The following is a 12,472-nucleotide window of genomic DNA, read 5'->3' as shown; positions in this document are numbered from 1 at the left end:
GAACGCAAATGTAGATGACTTTGACCGGAGAGTGATAAAGGACATAATTGAGGATTTTTATCTGAACAAGAAAGTAGTACCAAGCTGCAAGAAACTTTTGCCTGTGTTAAAAGACAGAATTGATTTCAAATGGAAGGTGACAACATTACGACGAATACTAAAGGAAATGGGTTTCAGATGGAAGAAGTGTGCATCGAGACGAAAATTTTTAATTGAAAGGGAAAACATTGTAAATTGGAGGTGTAGATACCTACAGACAATTAGAAAGCTTAGGGAAGAGGGTAAACCAATCTTGTACCTGAACGAGACATGGGTAGACACCAATTTAATGTTTCGCAAGTGCTGGCAGCATAAAGACGTTACGGGAGTTTTGACTACCGTTAATGCGTCTAACAGACTCATTGTTGTCCATCTGGGTGGGATTAATGACTTTGTTGAAGGATGCGAATTAGTATACAAGGCGACAGCAACAGGCGACTATCATGGACAGATGAACTCTAACAATTTCGAAAAGTGGGTGATTGAAAAAGTTATTCCCAATCTGTCTACTCCATCTGTAATCGTCATGGACAATGCGCCCTATCATGGAAAACAATTAGATAAGGTACCAACCAAATCAGCGGTAAAAAAAGAAATGTTGGACTACCTGCAAAGGCATGGGGTGCCATGTGAAGAAAATATGAGGAAGTTCACTCTTTTTTCGTTAATTGAACAAATTCGTCCTAAGCAAAAAGTGTACCAAATAGATACGATATTTGCAAATCATAGTCACACTGTCGTCAGGTTACCACCGTATATGTGTGACCTAAGCGCTATTGAATTAGCTTGGAGTAGTGTTAAGAACTATGTAAGGTCACATAACACAACGGGTGATATGTCACTGAAAAGACTGCAAGAACTTGTGCAAGAAGGACTCAAATCTATAACTAAAGAAGACTGGACTGGATACTGTAAACATATGAGTGATATTGAAAACTACTACTGGGAGAAAGACGCAATAATGGAGGACGTTATAGACGAGTTCATCATTAATGTTGGCGACGCGGACATCAGTGATGATGACAGCAGTGATGAGAGTGATGATGACAGCCATAATGACAGCAACACCGAAGATGAAGATGAATCTTTTATGTCTGACTTCGTTCCCCTGTAGCCAGGTAAGTGGACTGACGTTTTCAGGTCAGAGTGTAGCGTGAAGTTCCCCTGTCCCGCCTATCCACTCCACCTGCCAACTCGTAGCGCGAAGACAGTATATTTACTCGTTCTACACTGTATGTCAAACGGAACTACAACGCAGTCTTATGAAGCGATCAGTGGTTATGACGTCAGAGCTTGCAGTAAGACCTTTAATATTTCGCAAACTAAAAGGCATAGAGCGATGCGACAAACGCCGTTAATCCAATGATTACTTTGGTAAACATCCTATAATATAATCGAAATATGGAATTTTATCGCGGACTGCTCCTTTAATTTGGGCGCGTAGTATATGAGACCAATTCTGTTCTCTTATTTACCTGGCTTAACTTACATCGTAAAACAAGGGTGTTCAACAACACTCAACAGAAATGTTTCAATTTCTTACGAAAGAGCCCATCTTCCCTTACAGTAATACAAAGGTGCAACTTCTTAGCGATGGCAATGAAGATACGAGTATATGAGTGTCAAGCGATTGTTTTGAAAAATCATATCTCGAAAGCTAGGCCTTCTCCGGAAGTAGAAATTTATAGGGAGATTTCTTATTTCAAATGGAACATATGGGGGAACAATAGTTGTGACAATCCATTATCACTTGGTGAGCCTTCCTTGTCAAAGAATACTGTACATCTCGATACTGATATGAAACTAACAGCCATTGTCATATCCACGAACTGTGTCCTTTAGGACCTGCTTGAATAAGTTACAACAATTTTGGTTGTCTACGAGCAATAAGTAGTGAATAGCATTCAGGTTAGAGATACAGTTCTTGTACAGTATAAATTCAGAATGTTTGCTCTACTCAATTCCACAATTTCCTTCCATAAATATTATATTTTTATTGTGCAACGAAAGAAGTAAACAGCAGGATAGAACAGTGTGCTAACTAGACAACATTGTCTTATTATTACTGACTACATGGCATAGACTAGTTCTGCCTCACATTTCTTCTCATTCTAATGTCACCGTAACGTCACAAAATATTAAGGAAAAACAATACTAGTCTCTCACATTACAATGGAAGCTATATTGTATATTAAATTACGTATTTTACATTATGTAACCTATATCAAACTGTAAAATACAGTTTCATGCAGCAAACAATGCAAATTCCAAATGTAATAATTAACGTCATAACAAATGCTTATTAATATTCTACCTACATTATTTAACATACTGCACAGTACAGAATTATTACAGCAAGAAGACTTACCGATTGGTCTGATATCCGCTTTCCAAATATGAGATATTCATGTTTACATTCATCTAAATCGCATGGTATTGCACGTTTACGGACAGACACGTTGGAAAGGCCCCCTCCCCCCATGGGGACCCAACCGCCCGTGCTGTCGTCACGCATCATCACCTGAGCTCGCACCCTAACCAGATAGTTGCCACTGTAAAAAAAGAAGGTACGTTTTAATTTATATTCTGTAACAACTATAAAAATTACATAACTGCAGCATATATATATATATATATATATATATATATATATATATATATATATAAGAAACATACTGACTGTATAAATATTTATGTTCACTTCACAACAAATTCTCATTCCAAGTATCTAATACACAACAACAAACATCATTAATATTGCATGTATACATACAACAGTAACAACATTAAAGTAACAATAATAATGTTATTTGCATACTATTTGTCTTTTCCAGTGCAAGTGCACAGTAGCATTTTCCAGAAATTACATGACATGTGAAAATATAATCACTTTCAAAAAGTATTACATGAGTGTGGTCCGTAGGGCATTCTAAAATGATAGGCTGTAACTAAACATATTGAACTGCAAAAGTGAATATCAGTTACAACTGCACGAGAACATTTGGAACCTATTTGATTCTAAGCACTATACCCTGCATCTACAAGCTAGTGCATCAGTTCCCGATCACGGGGGGGGGGGGGGGAGATAGTCTTTTTTCTGAAGTTTTAGAAGGTATACCTTATTTTTGGTTTACAAGACCAATATTTTATTTAAATTATTAAAACCAATAATTTTTTTTTCTATTATGTGGTGGTGGTGGTGGTGGTGGGAAATTGTACATTGTACCAACAGTGTAAGACAGGATAAAAGCCAAAAGTTGTGAAATTAACTGAACATTATGGCAATTAACGAAGCAAGTTTTCTTCATTATTTAACTTCGAGAGAAGCCATATTCTTTCGCTTTGTGAATTTGGTGAATGGTGGGAAGTCCCTTTCTAAATCATATCTGCTTCTAACTTAATGCTAATATGTAATTCTGATACATTTGTATGTTTGCTATGTAATAAAGTTTTAAGAGGCCTTATGACCTTAACTCTGCCAGGTTAAATAAAACCTTTTTTTATCATCATGAATATTACTATTACATACATACATGCCCATGGGCAGGTCTTTCACTGCAAATCCAGCGTTCTCCAATCTTTCCTACTTTCTGCCTTCCTCTTTGTCTCCACATATGATCCACATATCTTAATGTCGTCTATCATCTGATATCTTCTTCTGCCCTGAACTCTTCTTCCATTCACCATTCCTCCCAGCGCATCCTTCAGAAGGCAGTTTCTTCTCAGCTAGTGACCCAACCAATTCCTTTTTCTCTTTCTGATCAGTTTCAGCATCATTCTTTCTTCACCCACTCTTTCCAACACAACTTCATTTCTTATTCTGTCTGTCCACTTCACACGCTCCAGTCTTCACTATATCCACATTTCAAGTGCTCCTATTCATTTCTCTTCACTCATCATAATCTCCATGTTTCTGCCCCATATAATACCACACTTCACACAAAGCACTTCAGTAGTCTCTTCCTTAGTTCTTTTTCCAGAGGTCCACAGAAGATGATCCTTTTTCTATTAAAAGCTTCCTTGGCCATTGCTATCCTCCTTTTGACTTCTTGGCTGCAGCTCATGTTACTGCATTATAACAGTCTGGTGTGAACATGCCTCTGCAGAATGCGTGCTTGGTAACACATCCCTTCATATTCTTCTCTGCTTTGTAAATATTTGGGTGCCATCACACTGTTACCAGTGCAAGATATTGTAAAAGTAGGCATCGCAATCAATGTTAAGTTTTAAATTAATTTAACAATTCATATATTATCACATTATCAGATATGGATCAGTGTTTGAAAACTAGCACAGTAAAAAGAAAAAGTTGAAACACAATGTGGAAAGTGAACTATCACCAAAAACTTCTCAGCTTAGATTTAACACTTTGGTGCAAAACAATGAAAAGAACAGTCTTTAGTTCTTAGAACAGCTTTGGAAAGAAAGAAAAAAAAACAGTCTTAAAAAATAAAAGAAAAGGAAATTCAGGTTACTGAAAGTAACCAGAACAAAACCAAAAGCTTTGTCTGACAATCCTTACATAAAACTACATGCTCCGCATGGAGTCGGTCATTGTTCACCATGCACTCTATGCCAGCACACTGATAAAAATGTAAGTTACATACACATACAATGTTCAGTTAGCGTATTATTTTTTTTTTGCAACACCTTGTAGGACTACATGAAGTACAGTGGCTACTGAGATCTCTGTCCTATTTGCTATTTCACTGAAGAATAATTATATTAATCAAAAAGACAATTCATAATCACTTCTTTACCTATCATTAGAAAGTGATGATACTTTTGAGGCGTAATGACTAGGCCTAATTAAAATAAACTCATAAAGGAATAAAATCATGCTACATTAATACTAAGCTTAAGAGAAAATATATTACTCCCTTCATCTTTCAAAGATAATTGTAAAATTTGTCACCGAATATTGAATCTTCATAGATGTTTGGGAATAAATTGAAAAATAAACTTAAGATACCATAATTTATTTCTTTATTTAATGAATGGTGAAGAACAGTGTATATGGATCATTATAAGAAAATATGGGAATATGGTAATAGAAAAAAATATATATATGGAATGCTTGGAAAATACAATTTTAATATTCTAAATTAAAGCTAGATACATATATATGACAGGAAAAATAATGGTCAAGCTGATTTTAAAAAATCGAAGTTATTTTTCAATTACAAAACAAATATGCATGTTGCACCAATGACATTACCTACTGCATCAATGACATTGCAACAGTGACTTACAATGATGAATTAATCACTTTCAATTTTATTGGCGAAAATAAAAATACTTTACCGGACGACTTGTGCATATCTCATCACATATTGATATAAGCACATGGCTTAAATTATAGGAACATGAAAGAAAGAAACAAACAGTTTTCATAAAATCATCCTAACACAATATTTTACAGAAGTTCCAGAGTAAAACAAAAATATTTTGTCGAAAACTGGATGAGGAAAATACAAAAAAAAAATATTAAAAGTATTTAGAGTATTTAAAAGTTACATTACTGTGAAGCAGAACCCAGCAAAGCCTGCCACAAAGACTGAGAAATCTCTATATGACCAGATTGGAGTCACAACCACATTACTATGGTCATACCACAGGAGATCAACTTTTTTTTGGCCAAAAGAATTTGTTTTCGTTCACACAGCCTCGAGAATGATGCATGCAGTTAAATGCAATGTACAATTCATCAATATTTTGTCCTTACCAAGGTAATAATTGCCCTCATAACGAACAATTACCCATTTGTCAATGAGTTCATTATCTACACCTTCAATTGGCTGGAGCAGTCCACTTTCTACCTGCTCAAAACTGTGAGGTATTTCAGTATAACAAGCAAATACAACATCTTTCATATGAAAACAAGAACAGTTTGCTGACATCTGTAACAACTAAGTTCTTTACATTGAATAGCAAATTTCTGAACACTAACAATTTGATGAATCTTCATCGTTTGTGGAATTGTTGCAAGGCTTGGAACATCGGCATAAGCACTGTTGATGGTCTGGTTGGGTATGAAAAAAATTTTGATACTTGTACGTTCACTTAGTTCCTTATATAATGTCTTAGCTGTCAGAATATCTGTATCATGACCAGTGTGTCAGCTAGGCTACTCTTTTTATTGTGCCACCAATATGATCAGGAGCTCCACGGTTATGCCCTGCCTCCCAGAAATTCTGGATGATGGAGCAGGATTGCTGGAAATGGAGCTCCCTGAAGCAGTTGACTGAGGTACCTGTGCTCCATCACTTCTTTTTTCTTTGCCCTGTATGTTGCAATATTTTCCCTCCACAGCCGTCGTTGGTGTCTTTTATCCCTCTCGGAATGTTCAGCTATTGACTTCTTCTTCCTTTTATACATTTCACTCCTTCTTTGCAGATATTTCTCTCTCTTCACAGAATCAGCATTCCTCAGCTTCTGCTGAGGCGTGACCCTTCCAAACGTTAATCAGTGAGAATTGAGCAGTCAGAAATTTTAATCATATTTAAATATGAAAAAGCTGATTTACAAAGATATGAGTCAAAACAGGAATGGATCATTTCACTGCATCTTCTTAAGTTGTGGTACTTGTCCCTCAGCACTAATTTACATAATGAATGAATCGCCAGCTTGAGCTTTCAAAAGAATGTCATTTTGCAGATTTATAATTTCATTTTCCAGACTTAGCTTGCTAATTCCAAAAATGTCACTGAAAAGGGCTGCAGTTTTCTTGATATTCAGATCTGTTTTAAATGGATAGGCCATATGCTGAACAATATTTATAACATTTTGGTATTCACTGAACCTTGTTTCATGGCCATTTAGAACAGTATCAATTTCAGTTATGTACTTGTCTTTTTCACATAATGTTTTTGGATAACTCTCCAAATCGTCCAGAATATTAGGAAAATTAGAAAAATCCTTTTCTTTGAGAGCATTCACCATGAGACCAAACTTACCTTTGTACGAGAAAACTGTGCTTACCATCTCCCTGTACTTGTTTTTGTCCTGTAATTCCTGAAAAAGCAAGATAACACAGGCACTGTTCATCTTCCAACTGCTCATATTCATATTTCTTCTCCTTCAAGAATGCTTTTATTTCATTGAGTCAACTGCGAAATCTGTGCAAAAATTTGCTTCTACTTAGCCATTCAACTTCAATATAGCCTACAAAACTAATTATGGTGTTCCCTCATCAAGAGTTAAAATTGAAGAGACTCCTCTGGAGAGATTTTCCACAGATAGAGTTGACTATATGAAAGTTATGTTCATTATGTTACTTGTATTTAACCTCTTACTGCCAACACGTGTTCATGTATTATGCAGTGATAAGCTATGAAATCTGGAAAATCATTATGTTGTCTGCAAAGGGCAATAAATCTATTATTAGAACCAGTCATGTCTTTTGCACCTCACTGGTGATTAGCACAGCCTTGAACAGTAAGAGTTTCGTCTTCTTAAAAAGACTATAGACAGCATTAAATATATCCAGGCCAGTGGCTCTTTTAAAGAAACAATACTAAGAAACTCCTCCTTGATGGTAAAATCCTGGAAAACCATACGGATAAAAATAAAAATTTGGGCTGTATTGCTAACATCAACAGATTTGTCTAACTGGAGAGAAAATGATTCACAGTCAACGACATCTTTCCTGGAGTTGTTTCTCCAGATTGACAGATATATACGAGCCACTGTTCTTCTAGAAAACTGAAGACTTTAATGGCAGCTTTTATTTCATTCTTGTTGTTAAACCCATAGAAGAGGTTATCAGCAATTTCCAGAAAAACTTACCTATTTCATAAAGCCCCCTTCACTGAACAATTTAAATCTAAATCTCCTGATGATTAAGTTACTTGCTTTAAATGAGGCCAACCTCTCATTGCTAGAACGTGTTGTTGGCTTTGACAGCAACATTGTTGAGCTGTCAGTTTGGATTTCAGTTCTTTCAACTTGAAGTTACGTAATTCACTTTTTGGCAGAAAATCTCGATCATATTTGCTACAATAGAGAGCATTATAATGTCAATCTATATTGCCTTTCTTTGGTAACGACACAGAGGCTGGGCAAATTAAACAGCAAAACTTAGGTATTCTGTCCAAATTCAACCTCGCAAATTTCTAGCGCAATAATTAACAATAGATCCCTATTAGAAACAACAACAACCAAATTTCTTGGCTTAAAAAATCGATGTGTTAAATTGCAAAAATCATATTAAAAAAATTACCCCCAAATTAAATTCAGCATGTTTTGCTATTAGATCTATGCAAAAGATAGTAAATATCAATATCTTACAAACAATATACTTTGCATACTTTCACTCGGTAATGAGTTTTGCAATAATATTCTGGGGAAATTCCACAGATAGTAACAGTATATTCCTATTACAAAAAAAGAGTAATTAGAATAATAGTAGGTGCCAAATCTAGGGAAACTTGTAGGATTATTTTTAAAACACTACAAATAATGCCCATGGCTTGTCACTATATCTTTTCATTAATAATCTTCCTCTTATGTAATCGTGAAAACTTCGTAACTAATTCAACAGTTCATAGCATAAATACACGTCAAAAAAATGACTGTCATACTCCATCAGCAAGTCTATCATGCTATCAAAAAGGAGTGCGTTATATGGCAGTAAACATTTTTAATAGCCTCTCTTACTTACTTACAAATGGATTTTAAGGAACCCGAAGGTTCATTGCCGCCCTCACATAAGCCCGCCATCAGTCCCTAACCTGTGCAAGATTAATCCACTCTTTATCATCATATCCCACCTCCCTCAAATCCATTTTAATATTATCTTCCCATCTACGTCTCGGCCTCCCTAAAGGTCTTTTTCCCTCCGGTCTCCCAACTAACACTCTATATGCATTTCTGGATTCACCCACACGTGCTACATGCCCTGCCCATCTCAAACGTCTGGATTTAATGTTCCTAATTATGTCAGGTGAAGAATACAATGCTTGCAGTTCTGCGTTGTGTAACTTTCTCCTTTCTCCTGTAACTTCATCCCGCTTAGCCCCAAATATTTTCCTAAGCACCTTATTCTCAAACACCCTTAACCTATGTTCCTCTCTCAGAGTGAGATTCCAAGTTTCACAACCATACAGAAGAACCGGTAATATAACTGTTTTATAAATTCTAACTTTCAGATTTTTTGACAGCAGACTGGATGATAAGAGCTTCTCAACCGAATAATAACACGCATTTCCCATATTTATTCTGCGTTTAATTTCCTCCCGAGTGTCATTTATATTTGTTACTGTTGCTCCAAGATATTTGAATTTTTCCACCTCTTCAAAGGATAAATCTCCAATTGTTATATTTCCATTTCGTACAATATTCTGGTCACGAGACATAATCATATACATTGTCTTTTCGGGATTTACTTCCAAACCGATCGCTTTACTTGCTTCAAGTAAAATCTCCGTGTTTTCCCAAATAGTTTGTGGATTTTCTCCTAACATATTCACGTCATCCGCATAGACAAGAAGCTGATGTAGCCCGTTCAATTTCAAACCCTGCCTGTTATCCTGAACTTTCCTAATGGCATATTCTAAAGCGAAGTTAAAAAGTAAAGGTGATAGTGCACCTCCCTGCTTTAGCCCGCAGTGAATTGGAAAAGCATCAGATAGAAACTGACCTATACGGACTCTGCTGTACGTTTCACTGAGACACATTTTAATTAATCGAACTAGTTTCTTGGGAATACCAAATTCAATAAGAATATCATATAATACTTCCCTCTTAACCAAGTTATATGCCTTTTTGAAATTATGAATAACTGATGTACTGTACCCTTATACTCCCATTTTTTCTCCATTATCCGTCGAATACAAAAAATCTGATCAATAGTCGATCTATTACGCCGAAAACCGCACTGATGATCCCCAATAATTTCATCTACGTACGGAGTTAATCTTCTCAAAAGAATATTGGACAAAATTTTGTACGACGTCAACAAAAGTGATATTCCTCGAAAGTTACCACAGTTGGTTTTGTCCCCCTTTTTAAAAATAGGTACAATTATGCACTCCTTCCATTCTTCTGGTACAATTTCCTTTTCCCAAATAGCAAGTACAAGTTTATAAATTTTGCTATATAATGCACTTCCACCCTCTTGTATTAATTCTGCTGGAATTTTATCGATACCTGGAGACTTGTACTTTTTCAGGTTTTCTATAGCAATTTCGACTTCTGAAAGCGTGGGTTCGGGTATAAATGGCTCAGCAGTTTGTATTTCAATTTCATCCCGATCATTTCTATTTGGCCTATGTACATTTAGTAGTTGCGCAAAATAGTTTTTCCATCTGTTTAGGATTGATGGAGAGTCTGCAAGCAAGTCACCATTCTCATCCTTGATCACGTTTTCCCTTGCCTGATATCCGTTCTTAAATTCCTTTATACCCTTATATAAATCTCGAATGTTTTTATTCTTACTATTTGTTTCTACCTCATTCAGTTTTTCCTTCAAGTAACCTCTCTTTTTATTCCTAAGTGTACGACTTGCTTCCTGTCTTTCATTGAAATAATTATCTCTCTTCTCCTCAACTGGATCCTGTAAGAATTTCAATTTTGCCTGTTTTCTTCTTTCTACTACCATGCAACAATCTTCATCAAACCACGGTTTCTTTTTCTTAGTTTCATAATAACCTATGCTCTGCTCAGCTGCGATTTTGATACTATTCTGATATTTTCCCACATGCTATTAACATCTAATTCTTTCTCAACTTCGTCGGAACTTTCTAAAGTCGCAAACCTATTCGAAATTTCGACCTGATAATTTTGCTTAGCTTCCTCGTCCTTTAATTTCAAAATATTGAATTTAGTAATATTAACTTGTTGCTCTACTCGCTTGGCTACTGATAATCTTTCTCTTAATTCTCCAATCACCAAATAATGGTCAGAATTACAGTCTGCACCCCTGAAAGTTCGAATATCTACTATATTGGTATGTCTCCATTTATCTATCAAGATGTGATCTATTTGGTTGTGTGTCAATCCATCTGGAGAAGTCCAGGTATATTTATGTATATCCTTATGGGGGAATGTTGTATTTTGACAATTAAATTTTTCGATGCGGCAAAGTTGACTAATCTAACTCCATTGTCACTACTAGTTGCGTGTAGGCTCTCTTTTACAATAGTTGGTCTAAAAATATCCTCCCGTCCTCCTTTAGCGTTGAAATCCCCCAATAAAATTTTCATGTGATATCTAGGTAACTGATCAAAAGTATGTTCCAATTCCTCATAGAAGCGATCCTTTATATAGTCGTCTTTCTCTTCTGTAGGGGTGTGAGCATTTAATTATGATGTCGCACCATCTACCCTTAAGTACTAAATATGATAACCTGTCACTGATAAAGTCGACCTTTTTTACTGCTGATTTTATTCTTTTATGAACAAAGAATCCTGTTCCTAAACCCGAACCTCCCTATCGATATAAAAAATGGAACTCAAAACATAAGATTATTTAGGGCTAAATTAAAGAAGTACCTAATTTCTCACGCCTTCTATTCTGTAGGTGAATTCATGACATTCAATAACACTTCATGAAATTGATACTAAAACTTTGTGTTGTACTAGTAGACTATATTGTAAATATCTTCTGTATATATTTCATCTAGACTGTGACGAAAAATTAAGACTTTATAATAGTATTAAGTTTTTTTACTTGTTCCATATTCTAGCTGTAAAGCAATGTATGAATACCATGGCATGTTAATAAATACAATACAATACAATACAATACAATACAATCTCTAACCACAGTAAAGAGTCGTCATGGAAGTAATGTGTTTTACTTTTCTTTGCTGCATTAATTACACTGGTCAACAGCCATTTTGCACCAGACATAAAACTAACAAATTGTTACTAATTTCGACCTCCTGAATTAAAAAATAACAAGCAAAATGTTCCATCAGTTCGGGTTTTCGAGATGCACAATAAACAGTAATTCATTCTATATGCATTCTATTTTAAAAAATCATCGTATTTCGTGTGTAACTACTTTGTTTTACAAATACAACGACCCATTATGTAAAAACAATATTAGTATAAATAGGCCACCATGTTAGAAGCACTTGTAGAAACGGAAATTATTTTATTTCCCTTTTACGAGTCTACTGGGTGTTCATTTCAAAGTGTGTCATGACATCACTGTTGTGAGTCAGCGATTTGAAGCAAGTTTCAGCTTTTATGTCAGAGAAGTTGCCTATTAATCAAGGCATTCAATCTGAACTTGACAGCGTGTATGGTATAACTTGAACGTCGTAGCAACAGATGGCGGTCTGTACGGTCTGTGTGCTACCATAACCTCTTTCGAACTGTGTTTTGCGCGGGCAAGTCGTGCGCAGGGTATTTGTTATCATCGGTTGCGTACGGCAACATTCCACAATACAAATTAAATGCTCCGTGTCCATGTTGACCGTCGAAGT

General features: G+C 35.6%; 1 protein-coding gene across 5 annotated transcripts in view; it reads right to left on the bottom strand.

The window, feature by feature from the left end:
* Positions 1–12,472, bottom strand: part of Spred (Sprouty-related protein with EVH-1 domain) — a 202,054-nt gene that overhangs the window by 173,816 nt on the left and 15,766 nt on the right. For all 5 annotated transcript variants that reach the window (XR_011329725.1, XM_069812587.1, XM_069812588.1 and 2 more), the window contains exon 2: positions 2,408–2,591. Coding sequence is in view for 4 of the 5 variants with exons in the window: in XM_069812587.1 (XP_069668688.1) it covers positions 2,408–2,591 (184 nt within the window). In the remaining variant the exon portion in view is untranslated. The remainder of the gene's footprint in view (positions 1–2,407; positions 2,592–12,472) is intronic.

This window comes from Periplaneta americana, chromosome 16 (genome assembly GCF_040183065.1).
Source record: "Periplaneta americana isolate PAMFEO1 chromosome 16, P.americana_PAMFEO1_priV1, whole genome shotgun sequence".
Classification (NCBI taxonomy): domain Eukaryota; kingdom Metazoa; phylum Arthropoda; class Insecta; order Blattodea; family Blattidae; genus Periplaneta; species Periplaneta americana.
Note: the sequence above shows the minus strand (reverse complement) of the source record. Positions and strands in the feature narration are given on the sequence as shown.